This window comes from Psittacula echo, assembly GCF_963264785.1.
Source record: "Psittacula echo genome assembly, chromosome: 26".
Classification (NCBI taxonomy): domain Eukaryota; kingdom Metazoa; phylum Chordata; class Aves; order Psittaciformes; family Psittacidae; genus Psittacula; species Psittacula echo.
In genome coordinates, this window is record NC_137761.1 from 2,995,470 (window position 1) to 3,014,907 (window position 19,438).

The 19,438-nt window shown below is 49.6% G+C and overlaps 2 protein-coding genes across 7 annotated transcripts; one reads left to right on the forward strand and one right to left on the reverse strand.

Annotated features, from left to right (window-relative positions):
* Positions 1-9: 9 nt before the first annotated feature.
* KHDC4 (KH domain containing 4, pre-mRNA splicing factor) lies at positions 10-10,255 on the reverse strand. Of its 6 annotated transcripts, none has more exons than XM_080635161.1 (14): positions 9,010-10,255; positions 8,660-8,897; positions 7,528-7,656; positions 7,115-7,194; positions 6,772-6,824; positions 6,382-6,545; positions 5,889-6,100; positions 5,736-5,796; positions 5,216-5,273; positions 4,806-5,059; positions 4,168-4,323; positions 3,096-3,208; positions 2,351-2,442; positions 10-1,124 (listed from the first exon to the last, which is right to left on the reverse strand). In XM_080635161.1, exons 1-14 carry the CDS (start codon positions 9,117-9,119, stop codon positions 1,048-1,050), a joined length of 1,797 nt encoding a protein of 598 aa, XP_080491287.1. In that variant the 5' UTR covers positions 9,120-10,255; the 3' UTR covers positions 10-1,047. The 6 variants fall into 6 exon arrangements, 4 of the variants coding, with proteins under 4 accessions (XP_080491287.1, XP_080491286.1, XP_080491285.1 ...); XM_080635160.1 differs by having other exon boundaries at positions 13-1,430; positions 7,528-7,650; positions 9,010-10,253; XM_080635159.1 differs by having other exon boundaries at positions 14-1,430; positions 9,010-10,252.
* Positions 10,256-11,698: 1,443 nt separating this feature from the next.
* HORMAD1 (HORMA domain containing 1) lies at positions 11,699-19,244 on the forward strand. The gene is made up of 14 exons (XM_080634737.1): positions 11,699-11,870; positions 12,453-12,503; positions 12,872-13,016; positions 13,331-13,394; positions 13,644-13,680; positions 14,083-14,103; positions 14,205-14,231; positions 14,541-14,608; positions 15,311-15,462; positions 16,057-16,313; positions 17,012-17,075; positions 17,623-17,699; positions 18,445-18,528; positions 19,106-19,244. Exons 2-14 carry the CDS (start codon positions 12,471-12,473, stop codon positions 19,184-19,186), a joined length of 1,110 nt encoding a protein of 369 aa, XP_080490863.1. The 5' UTR covers positions 11,699-11,870; positions 12,453-12,470; the 3' UTR covers positions 19,187-19,244.
* Positions 19,245-19,438: the final 194 nt, after the last annotated feature.

The following is a 19,438-nucleotide window of genomic DNA, read 5'->3' on the forward strand; positions in this document are numbered from 1 at the left end:
CGGCCCCCGCCGCCCGGCCCCGCTCTCCTCACCCTCCGCCGGCCTGAGGCGGCGGCACCAAAATGGCGGCGGCTCCTCCACCGCCAGCAGCGCCCGCCCGGGCCGCGCCGAGGGGCGGCACTGGACGGCGGCCCGGAGGGGTCAGCGCAGGCGCGGTGGCGGCGCCGCTCCCTCCCTGCGCTCCCCACGACGGGACCCGCACCCCACGGAGCGGCCAGACCCGGGCTCTTTGTACTTTAATCGTCACCGAAGGAGGGGGCCGAGTATTTACAACACGGGGAAGGGCCGGGTTTGTCCGAGCGCGGCCCCTCGGGGCACAGCAGCACCACGCAGCCCCGGTTCAAAGCCGTTTGTCCCGTTCCAAACGCCGAGCATCACCTCGCCACATCCCCTCTCCGCACAAGTTCTGCACCGCCACGAAAACGCCTGTTCCAGTTCATGTCCATCACCAGGCCAAGAACTTGGGCCCGGGGTCAAGGCAGGAGCGGTCCTGGTTGGTGCCCACCATGAGCCAGAAGGGGTGGAGAAAGAAGGAAGGGACGGGGCCAAGCTCTCAGCAGGAGTCCCGTGTGCCTTCAGCATGGATCCAAGCCCCGAGGGAGGAGAGATGGAGATGAACCCATCTGCGCCCCTGCCCTCTCATCCCGCTGGAAAGAGCAGGTGTGGGTCAGCAAAAGAAGCAAACCCCGGTGCTGAGTTACAGGAGACGCTCGAGAAGTAAAACACAAAGGAAGAGGTTGAAGAAGCCCGCTCCTCAGCTTCGTCAGAGCGATTGTACATTCCTTTCCTTGGCTCAAAGTCCCAACATTGAAGCTGTGGCCATCATCAGCTCAAACAGGGCTGCAAACACAGGCTGAGCGCAGGAGCACTCCATACAACACAAGCACCAGGCCAAGGGTGAAGGCAGAGGGACTGACTCTGGCCCTTTTTAAGTGATCCTGGAACAACGGAGCCTTCCCTCTTCTCTTCACAGTGCTTCCCCCACTGCACAAGGGCCTAGCCCTGTCACCACTACTTCAGTTCATGGTGGGGTTTTATTTGACAGACTCACTGCAGAAATAAGGAGTTTAAAAACGACGGATCCCTTTCAAAGGGGGGAACACTGAACCTTTTAGCTTCTGCAACTGTAAAAACAAGGGGTATTTGCAAAGTTCAGGCTGTAATATACATGCATTATTGCTAAAGGGGGGGAAAATAACCCAGATGAATGAAAACTCTTCTCTGCAGCCTTTACGGTGCCATCCAAAATGGCATCTGTTGTTTAGCTCGCTGTTGTGAGGACGGGTACTGGTACCCCAAACTCCATCCCTGTGAAAAGGTACTTGCGGTTTTATGGCCCCCGTGTTCCTCCTCTTCGTCTGATGAATCTCCAGCATATGCCACTAAACCAAAGCCTTTTTCTGCAGTTTTCATCTTCTTTGCTTGATGATCTAGGAGGGGAAAACAAAACACCCCCCCCCAGCCCCCGAGAAGGGAAAAATCAAACCAAAAAGAGATAAAATGCCCCAAAACGAGTTAATAAAAAAAGACGTTAATTGTAAATCGTTAGTTGGACACCATTTTGAGGTCACAAGGCCAATGGTCATCCAAGGTCGAAGGCCACACGAAACACCAGCAGCAACAGCACATGTGATCCATCAGAACCATGTAAGAGAACAGAGAAAGAAGAAAGAAACACACAAGAAAGGGCAAGTTAGCAACTGGGTGTCAGCGATGGCAACGTCACCGTTACAGAGATCAACACGTCAAGAAAAGCAGGACCTTAGCTCAAAAGCAAGCTAACGGAAGAACAACCTCTGGGAGCAATACTGCAGAGAAACTGCGGTTAAGGAGGCCTAACGTGAGGCACCTGCAGACCTGCCAGGCACCGAACTACCCCAAGAGTTCAAGCCATGCCGTGTTTTACCAAGTTGCAAACACAGCCCTATGAGAGGATGAGCTCTGAGAGCCCTTGTGTCCTTTGCAGACATAACTCATGTCTGTGCATACACACCTGAACCATAACTCCCACCGACAGTGCCTCTAGAGAGAGCTGTTCACAAAGTAAAGCCACAGGACATCCATGTTACAAAACAAACCTATGAGATCGTGTGCCTCTGGGTCAAAAATACCTGTCCTTCAGTCCATTACACCCTCCTCATCCATACAGGTATTTATTGAGGCTCTAAGAGAAGCATCGTGTGTTTAATCACAGTGAGTTTAGAGCAGTGCAGCATGAGCTGCTTTCCATCTAGACAGTCTAAAGAAGAGCTAAAAAGAACCCCCACTGCTTTAAACACGTTAGGACCAGCGTAAACCCATATGGGAAAGGAAACTTGACTTACAAGTGTCTCTCATTCACTGCACTCACCATGGTTGCCTGGTAAAGACCCCGCACCATTTCTGTCTTCAGAGTCCGATTTCATCCCAGTGACAGGAAAAGCTGGTGGAGGCATCAACTGCCTGTTTAAAGCAATGCAAGCCCTTAGTTCTTCTGGTTTAAGCAAGCAGAGAGTCAAAGGTAACAGCAAACAAGTTCAGAAGCCAGTCCTTGACCCTTAACTTTTAATTGCCTGACTAATCTAGTGGTCTTCTAGGATGGAGTGACTGCATCAGCGGACAAGGGAAGAGCAACTGATGAAACCCACCTGGACTTCTGGAAAGCTTCACTATGGTCCCCCCAACATTCTTAGCTCTAAATCAGAGAGGATTTGATGGATGGGCTATTAAATGGGGTTTTATTATTAAATGGGCTATTGTTAAATGGGTAAGGAATTGGCTGGATGGCCACATCCAAAGAATTACAGTCGGCAGCTCAGCATCCAAGTGGAAACCAGTAACAAGTGGTGTCCCTCAAGGGTACATACTGGGACCAATACTACTTAATATCTTAATCAATGCCAGACAGGGGGACCAATGACACCGAGCTGTGTGGAGCATCATCTAGTAGATGTCCCTTCCCACAGGAACAGGGGTGGCCTAGATGCTCTTTCAAGGTCCCTTCCAACCCCAACCATGCTCTGGTGCTATTTCACAGCAGAGAACATGAAACACGCATCCCCTCGGCTTTCCATCAGGATCAGGAGAGACATGGATGCCATCCTGCCCTCACTCACCTGTCCCTCTCTCTCTCCTTTCCTGAGGAACTTGCTGCCTTCGATCCGGCTCCATCGAGTTCACTCTGACTGGAGAAGCCTGTACCTAAATTAGTCATATGAATGGGTCCATGCTATGAGCAGAAAAACACACGGCATTAGCAAATCTACCACTACAACATAAGCTCCAGCTCCTTAATGATAATGATAGGAAAGCCAACTTTTCAGAGCATATTGCCAACTAGCAGAAGGAACCACTAATCACCACTGTTAAACAAGAGGCTTGCTCCTAAAGACACTGAGGGTAATGCAGTAAGGAACATGCCTGAGAAGCACGAGCGAAGGCACCTCATCACCTACTCCACCTCAGCAGTAGCCTTAGTTCATGGATAACTTAGTCCCTCCTCAGTCAGCTAATTCTGAGCCCTGTACAGACCTCGTGCCACAGTCAACTCTGCTGGAGATGGTCACAGTAGGGCTAACAGAGAGGCAGGTGCTTATTGCCTCTAGGCAGAGGTTTTAGCAAGGGTTTCTGCCTGTGAGCAGGGCTGTATCACCTGAGGAGCATTTGCAGAAGCTCCCTTTTCTCACATACAAGCCTGAAGAACTCAAAATTACTTTAATTAAAATCAACCACTTTGCTCTTTAAAACAAAAATAACTATTTCTAACTCAGGCTGCTTGAAACCCTCTGAAGTGCAACCTGCAAGGAAGGTAAATGGGGAAAACCTGGGAGTTACTACCACGGTTCCCTCCCGCCCTCAAACAAGCCTGCAAAAGACCCCCCAGACCCCAAAGAATCTCCCTTTAAACTAACCAGAAACACACTATGGGCATCTCTTTGACCTGAATGCACCGGCAGCCTTCAGGAAAGACTGAGGTATGAAAACAAGGTGCCAATGCATCAGCAAGTCACAGTTTAACAGCGGTGCATCCACTCAAAGAAACCAAAGCATGGTCTTGAGGTTGTGCAACAACCGCAGCCATCTGCCAAAGGCCTTGCATGACTGTTCCCCGATAAACTGTACTAAATCATCTCTCTCCAGTCAAGTTCTGCTTTGGTGAATGAAGTAAAATGGGTGATTTTATTCCACCTGGTATCCCAGCAGTCCTGACTCTCTCTCATCCGGCAGCTCCTCAGTGAAGCGTCTCTTTTGACCCTGGGGATGGGGTTGGACTTGTGGCTGGGAACCAGTCGGCAGGGTGGTTTTAACTGGGGCAGCAGGAAGGAAAGGACCGCTCAGTGGGCTCTGGCGTGCGGAAGATGAAACAAGAGACAAGAAAATTTAATAATAGGCATAGGAAGTACACATCAAATGTAGCCTTTCAGACTCAGGAGCAGAACACACAAATAGGCAGAACTGAAGAGCAACTAGAAGGCAATTCACAACTTCAAGAGGAAACAAGTATTTCATTTCTAGAAATTAATCACTGGCTGCAGCTCCAACTCATTGTACCTACAGAGAGCTGCATCAAAGCCTGTGGTAACACTTTCCCTATGGGAGTGAGCACCCCCTGCAAATATCCTTTATGTTCACAGGTTATGAGAAACAGAGGCTGAAGCAGCCATCCAACAATGTCATTGCTCAGACACAAGTAGCAGCAAAGCATTAACAAATCCAAAAGCCCTCAAGAATCCTCCATCTGGAACTACTCCAAGTATTTTCCTGCTAGTAAAGAAACAACTCAATAAACTGACAGCTACAGGGCAAAAGATGAACTGCAGCAGTACCTGGCCAGTGCTGGCTGGAGGCTGTACTTGAGATATGGGATACTGTGTTGGCACAGGTGGAACTCCTGTAGGTAGCGTTGTTAAGACTCCAGGTGCCAAAGGTACTGCAGGAGGTACTATGCCTGGTACCCCATATGGTGGCTGAACTGGTTGTTGAGGAGGAGGAACCACAGGATAACCAGACTGATAGCCATTGGAAGGGTAATAGGAGGGTTGGGAAGGTACGCTGTTGATAGCAGCAGGCTGTGTGAAGCCTAGAGAGAGAAAACAACATCTTCAATTCAGTTTGTCACCAAAACACCCCATTTCACTGCCAAAAACGAAGGGCTGCAAGCTCAAGACTTCCAAAAAACTGCAAGTACAACTCTGCAGAATGCAACTCCAGATGCTTTGGTGTTGCTGAGGTTTACCTGCTAGGGGTACTGCAGTGGTTATCTGATTCACAAACCGAGAGTACTCAGCATGAACCTACGAGGAATTGGCAGAGATTAGACAAGAACCATTCACTATGTAGTGTATTAACCTTTCGCAGGCAAAAGGCATTTGACCACACAGCTTCCAGAACACAGCATGCAGAGAGACAGCAGTAATCCACACACACCCCCTGAGAACAAAACCCCACTCATCCTGCTGGCTCTGGGACAGATTCCTGTAACACACAGGATAATCTTGCACAGGAAACAGAGTGGCAAACGAATCACTTCACTCAAAGAAGCTAAAAGCTTCCATCTATTCTCCAAAAGAGGCTTTGCAGCCCACACTCCATTACCAATACTAACAGAAAGACTCAGCAGTGCTCAGAAGGGAAAACACCCTTAGGAAGCCAGAACACACGGCCAGTTTTGCTGAGAGCACACAAAGCAGTAACAGCCAGGCACACACTGGGGCTGTGACAGGCTCTGAAACCTCCCGGTTGTAAGAGCTACTCACGGTTTGCAATAGATTCTCACACAGCTTTTTAGCAGCTGCCAAACCTTCTGGCTTTGGGTGACTGCAAACACACACAAAGGAATAGCTCATAAGCACCAGTGTTTCTGCAAGCTCCTTCTTTCATCTGTTTCTGTTTCCAAACATCCCTCATACCTGATGTAAATGTACATGGGTTCAAAAGCTTCTCTGCCCGATGCTGGCTCGATGCAACCTGAGCCTTTGCCACGAAGAAAGACTTTGGCACCCGTTTCAATCTGAATGTGCTGCAAATAGGAGCAACCAGGCCCTTCCACCTTCTCCTTCACATTAAATGTAGGTACAGCATGTTCCAATCCAACAAATAACTTGTCCTGAACATAATGCATCTGTAAATGGAACAGTAAAAGCTTATTATTTCACTCTAAGAATGAGGCTAGAAATGTTGTTCCTGTGACAGGTGAGTGTCAGATGGCACAGTCAGCCCTTCGCTTTCCTGTAAGCAGGACTGCTCTCTCCATCCCTTTTCTTTTAGGAGGCTGCTGTCACCTGAGCCTCACTCTTCAGGCTCAGCTCGCTCAGTCCTCCACGACACACAATGTACACTTCGTGACAGGTAAATCTTGTCACCAGTGATAGTCAAGGAAATTCAGAGCAATGCATTACTCACCCCTGACTGGAATGGAGGTTTCTGGCCAACTGCTGGAGACAACTGAGCAATAGGGGCTGGCTGGTGGTAGACAGTAACTGTAGCTCCATTGAAGGTTGGACTAGAGCCTGTAGCTGCTTTCACTACTCCATTAGTAATGATCTCTTTAATTCTGTTAACAGCCCCTAGTTGACAAAACAGGGAATTCAGTTGTTTCGCCCCCTGTCAACTGTCCAGATCACCCAAATCTAACATGAGCATTCCAGATCGGCTCACAAAGGATGCAACAAGCATCTGTTATCAACATCAAGATATTTACAGTACAAATCCATGCTGGTCATAACAAAGGCCCTTAATTCCCCCCTTTTCCACAAGTAATGATGGAAGAGCAGGATTCATTTTTGCACTTACGGTCAACCAGTTCCCGTGTCTGACCCTGGACGTGAAGATACAAAGGACGATCTCTGGAAAGGAAATAGCCACTAAACTCCCAAAGAACACACAAGAACAGAGCCAATCTAATACATACACTTATGTTACAGACAGAAAGCCTTCCATAAAGACTTTATATACTCTTTGTTTTTACCTCTCAGCATTAGGCAGGCAGGGGAACAGCCATGCTCTTAGCACTACACTAATGGCAAACATATTCCAAACACTCAATACCCCATTGACTCTGGCCCCCAAGGCTGACACTGCCCATGAAAACCAACCCAAGAGCCCCACCACTGAGCCCGCAAAGAGAAATACAAACCCTGGTCCCACTTTGGCTTTCTCTTCTGCTGTCATGAACCTCCCTCGGGTCGATACAGCCGCTCCGCTCAGGCGACTTATCTACAAAACCCCAGGGACAAGTTTAGCACCAAGAAACCAAGCACAGAGAAACCCCAAAGTGCTTAAGCTTTGTTGGGTTCTAAAGGGAACAGACACACTAATAAAGTGGTGAGAAAAGGGATGGGGCCCACTAAAAGATACCAACTGTGCTACCTGAGCTCCTTATATGACACTGTAGTGAATAAACCACTAAACAAAGTAGCTTCAGAAAACCCTGAGCTTGGTAGAAAGGAAACCACCACGGACTGTAGTTGATTGCAGCTCTTTTGGCCTTACAAAGAGGCCCAAGCGTGCTGCCAAGCCCAAGAAACCAGCCGTCGATCCTGCCCGTACCTCATCCTGAGTCTGGCCTCTCGTCAGCAGGTTCCTGCACGTGAGGGGGACGTCATTGATTTCCACCTCTGCCACCACAAGGTCATCTTTGCTTTTGTTTGTAGCTGGACCTTTTCCCAGCGCCTGCAGCTTCAAAGAGAACCATTGCAAAAGACCAGAAATAGATAGAAAGCAGAGAAAAATGATGCAACCACCAGGCCCTGGTACTCTAGAAGGCAAAATCCTTTCCTTTCTCCCTTTTCAGCTGTTGAACCTTTACACACATTAACAGAAAGCACACCACATCCACTATTTCATCATTTACCTCTCACAACCTTGAGCCTAAATCAAAACACCACTATTACCTTCAGCACATTGGAGCACCATAAGTAACTATTGCTTCTGCTCTATAAATAGAGAAAACAGATGTAGAACCAAGCAGCAAAGTTGCTCAAACTGAATCCAAGGCATCTCACGCTTGAGCTGGCAGCTCGGGCAGAAAGCTGAGCCTAAGAACACCTGGGATTCATATTTCAACTCCTCTTAGACTCAGAGCTCCTGCTGAAGACCTGAACTCATCCACACCATGACTACACTTCCCCCCCACACTTCTTGTTTCAAATCAAGGGCATCACGTTCTGTGTTAGTATCTAAGTGCTCTGAAAGAAAAAGCCAGAGACACAGAGATGGCAGAAGCTGTGTGGAGACCTCAGAGCAGCTTCCAGTGTCTGAAAAGGGCTACAAGGATGCTGGAGAGGCACCTTCATCAGGGACTGTAGTGCTAGCACAAGGCATGACGGGTTCAAACTGAAACAGGGGGGATTTAGGTTCAATATTAGGCAGAAGCTCTTCCCTGTGAGGGTGCTGAGGTGGTGGCACAGAGAAGCTGTGGCTGCTCCATCCCTGGCAGTGTTCAAGGCCAGGTTGGACACAGGGGCTTGGAGCATCCTGCTCTAATGAAAGGTGTCCCTGCCCGTGGCAGACGTTGGAGCTGGAGGAGCTTTAAAGCCCCTTCAACCCAGACCAGGCTGGGACTCTCTGCTCTCCATCATTTCCACCTCACTGAGAGCTCCTCGGATACTTAAAGCCCGCTGGTCTCCACAACGCAGCCGTGACAGCCCCCTCGCCCATCCGCTCCGCTCCGGGTACCCACCTTGTCCGCCGTGCTGGGCGCCGGCTTCAGCTTCCCTTTGGCCATCAGCATCGCGTTGATCTTGGCGGCCACAGCCGCGGCCGCATCCAGCGCTCCGGAGGGCGCTGCGGAGCTCTCGGACCCCGCCACCGCGGAGCCGCCATCCCCGCCGCCGGGAAAGGGCCGCCCGGGCAGCGGCGCCGTGCCGGGGAGAAGGAAGGCGGGGGCCGGGCCGGGCTGGTCCCACTTACTGCGGCGCCTGCAAAACAGAGAGGCCTCAGTGGCGGCCGAGGCCGAGCGGGAGCTCCAGGCCGGGCCCCGGAGCCGCCGACCGCCCAAGGGCGCTGTGGGGACCCGCAGCGCGGCCTCACCCGGCGGCGGCCCCGGCGTCGCGCTGCGCTGCACCGCCCGCGGACATGGCTCCGGCCCGGCTCCGGCTGCAGCTGCGGCTCCACCGCCCCCGCGCCTCGCAGCGCGTCATTTCCGGTCCGCCGCGCAACGCCCCTTCCGCGCGTTACCATGGAGACGGCGCTGCCCGCCAGACGCCGGCCCCTCGGGAGCGGGGAGCAGGCCCGGAGCTGGGCGGGCGGGGAGTGGCGGGGACCGGCACCGAGGGCCGGGAGCGAGCGAGCTCCGAGCACCAGCGGCGGCGAGCGGAGGGAGGGGAAAGGGAAGGAGTCGGGGCCCTCCCGCATGCGCACTGCGGGCGCTCACACGGGCACCGTCGCCGCCTGCTGGTCAGATCCGGGGCTGCGCTGGCTCCTCGGAGCCTGGGCGCTGCCGCCATGTTGAGCGCTGCCCGGGGATACCGGAGAGCCCGGCCCGAGGAACAGCGGATGGGACAGGAGGAAACGGCCTCAAGCTGCGCCAGGGGAGGTTGAGATGGAGCTGAGGACCAATTCCTGCCCCATTGGAACAGGCTGCCCAGGGCAGGGCTGGAGGCACCGGCCGTGGAGGTGTTCACCCACCATGGAGACGAGGCCTCGGTGCCACGCTGAGTCCCTGCAGCCCTGCCTGTGCATGGGGAATTGTCCATGCTAAGAAAGCAGGCTGAAACATTCCCTTGGGAGAAGGCGCTTCCCGGGCTCCTCCAGGTGGGAACCTCTGTGGGAGCCTGGCCACTGACCCGGGTCAAGCACTGTTGACATTCCATAGAGTGAGTCAGGGACAGGGAATGGGGCTTGTCCCAGGCACTTGGCCATGGGAGGCCTTGAGCGTAAGGGAAGCAAACAACAAGGCCATTGGCTCCTGATAGTGCCCAGACAGGATCGTTCTGTCCCGCTGGTCACAGCTGAGCAGCCGCCACAGGGACAATGAGCACCCGGAGGATGCTCTGGGAACAGCAGCTTTGGAGCTGCACATGTGCTGCCACACCACATTCATCATCTCAGGAGCGCCTCCCTGGGCTTTGTGTGCAGATAATGGAGAACACCCCAAAGGACAGCAATGTCACCGAGCGGCTCCACTCACGGAAGCTCCCACCCCCAAAGAGGCCCAAGAAGACATGTTTGGATCCCTGGATGGTGACACTTCCTCTTTCTCTCTTCTTTTTGATGGAATATTGACTGGATCTCAGTGAAACCCACGGCACGGGATGTGCTGGTCTAGTTCAAGTGATCCTTGCTGAGTTCTGTCCAACCACTTGCCTTGTCTTTTGTATGAATAAATCATCAAACCGCTTGCTTGGTATCGGTTCACCTTAACTCAGTACAAGGGCATCACAGCTTGGCCGCTGGTCCCAAGGGGAAGGAGGTCACCCTAAAGAACTCCTTCAGGTCACAGCCACCTCTCCCAGACCATGTTCCCCCTCAGGGTGTGCTCTCTACTACACTGCTGGGAGCCAGAAGCAGGGCCCTGAGGTGACTGTGGGATCCCAAAGCTGTGCTCACATCTGCTGCTGCTCGGAGGAGAGCTCCAGGTGGAATGGGCCTTCTTGAAGGCAGCGGCTCCAGAGGCTTCTGAGCAGCTCAGGAGAAGCTGCAATAGGATGACTTGGTTGGAGCCACGTAGCTGAACAAGGCGAGTGCCCTTCATGCTGCTTGTCAGGGAAGTACAGGCACAGCTTATCCAGGAGCTGACCTACCCAGAACCTGCTCTCATTTATCCTTTGTATCCTATTCCTCTGAAGCCTGTGAAGAAAGGGAGGGGGAAGAGATAAGAGACAGGAAAGGGACAGAAACTGCTCTGTGAGCCAAGTGAGCTGGCAGGAACCAGCCACCCGGGCTTGCAGGCCTCAGGAAGCTCTGCCAACCCCGTGCAGTCTGTGCTGGTCCCCATTACACACAACTGACCCCGGAGATGCCAGCTCGTGGAGCTATCTTACGAGTGAGGTGAACAGAGGAGATTGGGCTCTGCTCTGCAGTGCTTTGGGTTATATTCCCGTTTCCTGCAGCTGAAACCAGTTGCCCCAGTCGCTCTTCCATACCCATCCTGTGGGCCTGCTTTCCTCAGCAGTGAGCACCAGCAGCTCCAGCCTCTCCACACGAGTTCCTTTGTGCTGCCCTCCTGCACGGCCTGGCAGCGGCCTGCAGACACCCCCCGCCATGCCATGGGCCTTAAAGCACCACACACAGAGATCGCTTCATGTGTGAGCATCACTCACAGAGCTGTAAAGATGAGTTTGAACCCCCTGTACGTGGGATGTGCAGCAGGAAGAGGGAATTCCAGCCAGCCCTCTGGCACCTGCTTCACCTCCCTTCTCCCACAGCCCAGAGGCGGGATGCTCAGGTCTGGCCTCGCGCTACCCCCGTGGCACAGGGAATTCTTTTTGCTAACAAAGAAAAGGGTGGTGCTTCACGTGGTGCCTGTTCTTTGCTCCACCGGTTTATTTCACCCAGCAGCAGAGCCCAGACCCCTGAGCTGCCTGCAGGAAGCCATAACACACACACACACCCACCCCGCCTACCCCGCCACCGCTCCGCCCGCCGCCATCTTGCTGCGCACGGCAGGGGCCGCGCTGTGCGCACGGCTCGCGGCGGTTGGTCCCGCCCCTCTGTTTGCACACGGCCCCGTGCCCTATAAAAGGCCGAGGCTGTGGGGAGTTCTGAGGGTTGTGTTTGGGTGCGGAGCGGGGTTGGGCTGTAAATGGCTTCCTGCCCCCGGGCTGGTTTTCCTGCTCTTGTCATTGTTAATCCTGAGGGAGCAGGTGGCTTTTTCTAAGGGAATAGTGCCGCAGACGGGGTCATCTCTCTTTGTGTTCCTCATAGAGGTGCTGAGCTCTGGCTTGTGTTAGGTGGGTCTGTGGGCGCTCCCGTGAGGGGCAGCTCAGCTCCCTCAGTGGTCTGGAGCTTTCCGCCCAGTTACAAACCCGTTGTCGTGGCCTTGGGCATGTGCTGGGTGGTCTATAGAGGTGATGGGAAAGCTTAGCTCATGGTGAGGGTCAAAGGCTTAATAATAACATGGCTTAATAAAAGAATAGCTCCTGAGGGGTCTACTTCCCCAGGACTCATTTAGTTTGCAGAGGGAAGCAGGCTAAAGCCTTGGAAATGCTTCCCAGAGGTGGCTTAAATGTGGAAAGCCCTTTCTTAGGGTCCTTTAGAAACAGAACCAGAGTGGAAAAGCCTTTTCAGCTCTCCCGTCCAACTGTTCCCAGCACTGCCAAGGCCACCACTAACCCATGGCACTGAGGGCCTCGCCTCCATGGTGTGTGAACACTTGCAGGGATGGTGCCTCCAGCACATTCAAACACTGGTTTGAGCTGGTAACGAGTTCATTGTGCAAGAAGTGTTTGTGGGTTCAGGTATCAGAGGTGAAATAGCTGCAGTCTGCACTTGTGAATGGACAGAGCCGTGTTAACGCAGTGTTTTCTTAACAGACAGAAGAAAGCTGCAAGATGGCAACTGCTCAGAAGCAAAGGAACTGTGCGGTATGGTTTCCATGTGTGTTTCAGCACAAAATGTTATTTGAACTGGAAAAGGCAGTCAGTTGCAGCTGATGCAGTGCCCCCCGGGGCTCTGTAATGCTGCTTCGCTTGAGAATTGCAGGCTAATTCCATCTTTTAACTGTGAGCAAAGATAGGGTAACAGAATAGCTTGAGCCTGACCTTTGTGCTTGTGCACTTGGTCGAAATCAGCTATGACCTGAATGCAGGAAGTGTTAGGATTATGCTTAACGTTATAAATGGCAAAAGTGATACTTTGCCATTCAATTCAAATGCTAGTCCAGCACTGAACCAGACTGCAGCCTATCCAGGTTGGATGTGGACAGAGGTTAACTTCTTTTGTCCTCTTTCAGAGTGCAGTTGTATTCCCTACCAAAATAGCCACTGAGCAGCAGTCCCTGATGCTAGTGAAGAGGCTCCTGGCAGTAGCAGTGTCCTGCATTACGTACCTGAGAGGAATCTTTCCTGAGAGTGCCTATAGGACAAGATACATGGATGGTAACAGGCTGGTTTCCTGCTGCTTTACAAAATCTATTGTCAAAGGCTTGTTAAGAAGTTACTGAGTGCTTTTAGAGCCACTTGGTCTTAATGTGATGGCCATTTTCAGTGACTGGCATGGAAACTTCACTGAGACATGAACAGTTGCTAATGGTGATGCTGCCTCAGCAATTAAAACTCTGCCTACACCTATTTGTAATGCTGATTTGAGTCTGCTTTTCCTAGATGCTTTTAGGGAATGAACTTTCCTTTCTTAGCAATGTAGTTCCATTCTGTGCTGAGTAACTGCATGGATTCATTCTGCTTTTTTGGAGATGTCTGTGTTAAAATCCTGAGGGAAGACAAGAGCTGTCCTGGCTCCACTCAGCTGGTGAAATGGTACGTTGGTTTCCGTGCATCTGGAACACTGCCACAGCGTGGCAGCTCTGAAGGGAACCTTTCTGCCTGGGGGCAGATAGCAAAGTTGCCTTGCTGTGAGTGCACAGCAGCGCAGGCACTGCTTTCAAGGCAGGGCTGGCAATGTTGTTTGAAATGGCAAGTCCATCCATAGAGGGGGTGGGACCATTTTAGTTAGTCAGAAGCAAAGCAAATGGAGATTAGATGGACAATATCATCTGATTTTTGCAGGATGTTAGGATGCTACGATGCCTTGCAGAAGAAATATGTAAGTCTTTCTATCATTTAGCTATTTTAAATGTATTAAATCCATTTAAATGTATTAAATCCTAAATCCATCACCTGCAGTGTAGTTACAGGACTTTCTGGTTAGGGAATAGCTCTGCTTTAATGTGTTAAAACAGCTACGGTGTGGTTGCATACCCATCTCAGGCTCATACTCTTTGTCAGCAGACACTTAAAGCCAGGGCTGCGTGGGCATTTTCTTCTGCCAGTTGTTAAGTCCTTTCTGAAACAGACAAGGAGTTGAGCATATAAAGAGGTTTCCCTTCAAACAGGCCTTAGTTGTCTGCATTGGTTTCCAGAGCTAGAGAGCCAGAACAGCTTGGCAAGCAGAAGTGAGCTATGGAATACATTTAATGTTCTTTTTCTTTCCTTATGTTTCCAACAGCTCAGAATGATTGTCCTGGCAGTGAGTATCTCTGACAAGTAAGGTACATGGTTGGTTAAGGTGGCTGCTTAGACAGGTGAACAGTTCTGACTCTGCTTTTTCTCTTTACTTTAAAAATACAGGTCTATACCCATCCAGAAGATCCTCAGGTAAATCTGTTGGAATATTTTACTGGATATAGTATGGATATAGTGAAACATGTATACAAGCAGTAGTACTTAACATTCATATCCTAAAAACTTAAGCTGATGTTTCGAACTATTTTCTCATGGTGATTCCTGGGAAATGTGGATCCTCATTTTTGTGGATGGCAGTTGCATACATGGATGCTGTGTAAAGGTGTATTAGGTGCATGGACGTGCCTGAGGCAGGAGTTGGGCTGTCATTAGTTGCAGCACCAGGTTACCAGCCAGCAGCAGTTTGCCTCACAGCTCAGTAACCACTGCCTTTGTTTGCAGACCATCACAGAGTGTTACCACTTCAAATTCAAGTACACCAACAATGGGCCCCTCCTGGACTTCAGCAGGTACTGCCCCTGAGATCTGCCGCTCCGGGGTTCTCCACCTGAATGTAAAAACTGAAGAGTTGATCTATTTGGTGCTTCCTTTCTTCATGCTGCCTCTTAAGACTCATACACTGTCAGCTTAGACTTCACATGCAATAAAGCATTTTGGCAGGTGATGTTTTTCAGTGTCCACTCAAAAGATGGTTCTTGGTGTCAGAGTCCAGCACTCTCTGAGCAGGTTCTTTAAGGCATTTCATGTGTGGAGGGTGAAATGTTTAGTATTGGAATGTGTTCTCTTACCAGTAACCATTCTTGTCAGTCAACAGTGTTACTTAAGGGAAAGCAAGGATATGAGACTTCATAGAATTGGGGCTTTCAGAAGTTCCTCCTTTTTTTTTCCTCCTCCTTTTCTCCTTTCCTCCCTCTTCCTTTCCTCCCTCCTTTACTCCTGGGTATTGTTTAAGCACTGTGTAATGTAAAATACAGCAGTTGGTCACAGATGCTGAACCATAATGCTTTCAGGATGCCCCCGCCTCAGGCTTGGATCTCCAAAGGGCAGAGAACACACAGGTCACTTAGCATTAGGACTTGCAGTGCCTGTAATCTCAGCCCTTGGGCAACACAGATGATGTTTACTTCTGACACTCATAGTCTGCTACTCATGTATCCAAACACTGAAAATCGCTTGGTACATTAAACTCTGAATACTCTGTTCATCTGTAGTAAGGACACAGGGAATAACTCCACCATCACCTGTGCAGACACCAAGAAAGCCAGCATCCTCCTCATCCGCAAGATCTACGTCCTGATGCAGAACCTGAGCCCCTTACCAAATGATGTTTGCCTCACTATGAAGCTGTTCTATTATGATGAAGGTAATGTTTCCATCTTGCCCTGATTCCTCAACTCTGCTCAGGCACTGGAAAGCAATTCAGGGAAATCTTTCCATGTAGAATCTTTATGGATGTTGGGACCTGTGAGATGATGTTATTTTGCTCGTGTCTGTTTCTCACGACACTCTAAAATCCAAAGGGAATGGATTTGATCACTGTAGGAACACAATGTTGTCACTGACTTCACTGGAGCAGGATTTCAATGCATTTTAAAGCAGTTTTCCTGAGTATGCCGAGATGTAACATGTTTGCCAGTTCTGGTTTGGATCACTATTTAAATGTCTAGCTCTGCTTTCAGAAAGTATTACTTTACATTGCTTTACAATGAAAAATCAGAGCTTCAAGCTCATCTCTTTCTGTATTTAATTGTTTCAAATAGCTTTAATGGGGTTTTGCCTGTTGTGTAGGGGGAAAAAGAACTTAGTACAAATTGAATATTGATAATTTTCTGCTCCCCATGCATTTATTTAGTAGCTCTTTGTATTTAAAGGAAAAAAGTCTTCTTGCTGTACAAGTTCAAATACATTTTACAGAATGTGTTTCATTCTAACACATTTAATGAATCCTTTCCTGCAGTTACACCACCTGATTACCAACCCCCTGGCTTTAAAGAGGGTGAATGTGAGGGGATGATATTTGAAGGGGAGCCCATGTATTTGAACGTGGGTGAAGTGCCAACACCTTTTCATATGCTGAAAGTAAAAGTGACAACTGAAAAGCAACGAATGGAAAATGTTGATAAAAGCATCCTGAAGAGAGGAGAGACAAATGTGCCTCTCCAGGTGATCCGAGTGGACAGGGATGATCCAGAAGAGGAGAACCGCGACACGAATGTAAGAGCACAAATGTTCTGTGTGGCTTGTTCTGTGGGTTATAGCCTAGAGAAAGGCCACTGATTGAGTCACTGCATGTCTTGCTCTAACATTAATAAAAACCTCTGGGCTTCCAGATGTATTTAACCAAGATCACGTCTTCAGTACGTTTTTTCCTTGAATTTGACTGCTCCAGTTAGAATCTGTCATTGTCAAAGCGATATTGAACAAGGGCATCTGCAGGATGCCCAGCAGCAGCACCAGTGTTGGTAGTTGCGTCTCTGTCAGACTAGAGAGGAGCCAAGGAGAGTGAGGAGCAGAGGAGCAGCTTCGTGCTGTGGGTACCTGTTCTGTGGGGCTGAACAAGCAGCACAGGACACAGTGAAGCCTCCCTGAAGCTGTCCCATACCAATCCCAAGTGAGCTGCTACAGCCAGAGCAACGAATGTGCTCTGGGATCCTTTAGTGCAGCACTATATGTACAGACAGCCACAATTGTAGTACTTCTTAGAGGTGTTTTTCTTGGTCGTTGAACTAAATATGTGTTTCATTACTAATGAGTTAATGCTGAGCTGCTCTGCACGTTCCATGTCAGATTAAATGACTTCAGTGGAGTTTGTTCCACTGAGAATCCATGGGAAGCTCTGGCCCAGAGCATCTGAGTACAAACCCTCTTTCTGCTTTGCCTGCAGTAAATGGTAGTCCCTTTTCTTAATCTAGGAAAATCCCAGCCTGGATAACAAAGCGGAAGAGAGGAATAATGTGAAGATTTCAGAAGCTCAAGGTAACATTCCTGTTTATTTCTCAAGTCTCTTCAGGTTGTGCCTCTGTTTCCTGCAGCTGCAGGCAGTGGCAAGGGAACTGTAGCTCCAGGAGCTGCTCCCTTGGGTTGTGTTTGGTTACAAACTGGTGGTGGGCTCAGAGGCAGCACAGGCTGTGCCACAGTGGTCCCACAGGGACATTGCCCTGTTCTGCAGTGCAAAATGGGCTCATGAGGTGTTTAGGTTTTAAATCTTGGAAGCAGTTCCCAACATAGACCAGCCTTTAGTTGTCCAATGTATAAAGGAGTTTGGGGATCAAGCCCACTTTTCCAAAGATCCTGTGTGTAAATCTACTACTTAGGATAAGCATCTTTTTATGGCTGTGATAGGAAATCACTGAATGCTGAAGATGTAAGAGAGTGCAATGCTTGGTCAGTTACCAGCTTGCACATAGAGAATCAGAGCCCTTGGAAGAACACATTCCCTGCATTTCCAAAGTGTTCCCGGTGGCAAACACCAGTGCTGAGAGGCTGTGATTGTCAACCCTGTGCTTATGAAACTCTTTCACAGAACCACACTTCACTTGTGAGGAAGATGGAGTTACAAAGGCTGGGGGGAACCAGAATTCGTGTGTTTCTAACCCTCAGGTACGAAAACCCCATCCTGTCTTCTTAAACTTTTACTAAAGCTTTTGTAAAGCTTCTTTCTCACTTGGAGTAATGCACAGGGAAGCTGCAAAAGGTTAATTTACAACAGCATTTTCAGCAGTAAAATGCCTTTACCTTTTACTTGCTGGTATTGCACAAAACCTACTCATATTCTAAAGCAATCCGAAGCAGTACCAAAAGGCTGTTGCTCTGTGAGACAGCTTTCACACTAAGCAGATGGGCTGGCTGTTGTTAGGAGAACTGGGAATGCAATTCTCATGTTTCTAGACTGCCATCACTAAATGCTCTGCCCAACAGCAATGGCTCTGCTCATTCTGCCAGACCAAAACACCTTTAAAGGTTGTTAAAAGGCAGGTTTCTGACTCAGGCTCTATCCCTGCATGTAGCAGAGTGGTTTAATTTAGAGGTGGAGGATGACTCCAACCACAGGTCCTTGAGAGAGCTTAAAAAAGCATAGCCCCAGGTAACTGTGAGTGACTTACGGATCAAAATAACTGCTGCTTGTCTCTGCCAGGGCTCTTTGACACCTCCAGCTGTAAATAGAGCTGGTGACTTCAGTGGGTATGCTTGAGGATTTAAATACTCCTGGATTTCAATTTCAGCTTAAGCAGTGGGGAGCAGAGACAGAGCTTTGTGCGTGCTACAGCACTGAACCCTGCTGTAGCCTCTAATGTATGGATGGATTTACTGCAGTCTCAAGGAAACGTCTCTTTTCTGATTTTAGGTGGATCATTTGGCAAGCAAAACATCTCAACTTAATATGTCAGAGAGCAGGACAAGGAGCGGGAAGCTATTCCAGACCAGCACTGTTAGTACTGTTCTATTGCTGTTCTTTAAACCTTTCCCTGTTCCAAAGGGTGAATAAACCTCTTAAGCTTCAATACATTTCACACTGGCAGAATGGAATTCTCATCACTTCTGAAATTGCCATGAAATTCAACACATTTGGATTCTTAGGATCCAAAAAGAAATCATCTGTTCCAAAGAGCTGAAAGCTGAACGTTGGTGCAGTTAACACAGGCTGAGAAAGATGTGTTAGGATTGATTAGATCTTCTGGAGGATGCATTTATTCCCTGATGTGAAGGAAAAGCCACAGCTTCTCTGGGCACCCTGTGCCACAGAGGAGCTCCTGCTCTAACAGCATAATCACATGCCAGCCTTCCTTCAGGAGTCTGGAGGGAGGGTCAGTTCTGCCAGTAGAGTATTCAGGTGTTTCTTCAGGCTTAGCACCTCTGCATGGGGACCAGGTAGTAGCAGGATGAAGCCAGATGCTCAATGCAGCTCTCGATGCATCTGGGTCAGGGTGGTCTTTTTCCATGTTCCATTTGCTAATGCCATGGAGCTGTGCAGCAGCCTGTAACACCGGGCTGTTCTCCCTTGGCAGGTTCATCAGTTTGAGCTCTCATCTAGTCAAGATGTGCTGCCAAAAAGGAGGAAGATCAGTGAACCAAAGGAGCAGTTCTAGATGCCCGTGCCCAGCTGGTCCTTCACAGAGTTCTCCACACCACTTCCATGTTGCTGTTGAATGTGATTGTTCCTATTGAAATAGCTTTTAGAGATCATTTTGGTTCTGTTTGTAGTCAAACTGGACAGTTTTGAAAGGAAAAAACCTGTCAAGAAGCCCAGTTGAAGAAATCAGAAGTTATTTTTCGCAGGAGGCTGTATCCCATCAGGAAGGACAGAAGGTGCGTGGCTACTGAGGGAACCTGTTCCGAGG

Coding starts and splice junctions, on each gene's coding strand:
- HORMAD1 (XM_080634737.1), top strand. CDS start 12,471: ATGGCAACTGCTCAGAAGCAAAGGAACTGTGCG. Junction 14,104..14,204: donor TCAGAATGATTGTCCTGGCA/GTGAGTATCTCT, acceptor TTAAAAATACAG/GTCTATACCCATCCAGAAGA. Junction 14,609..15,310: donor CCCCTCCTGGACTTCAGCAG/GTACTGCCCCTG, acceptor GTTCATCTGTAG/TAAGGACACAGGGAATAACT.
- KHDC4 (XM_080635159.1), bottom strand. CDS start 9,119: ATGACGCGCTGCGAGGCGCGGGGGCGGTGGAGCCGCAGCTGCAGCCGG. Junction 8,898..9,009: donor GACGCCGGGGCCGCCGCCGG/GTGAGGCCGCGC, acceptor TCTGTTTTGCAG/GCGCCGCAGTAAGTGGGACC. Junction 5,060..5,215: donor CACTGCAGTACCCCTAGCAG/GTAAACCTCAGC, acceptor TTCTCTCTCTAG/GCTTCACACAGCCTGCTGCT.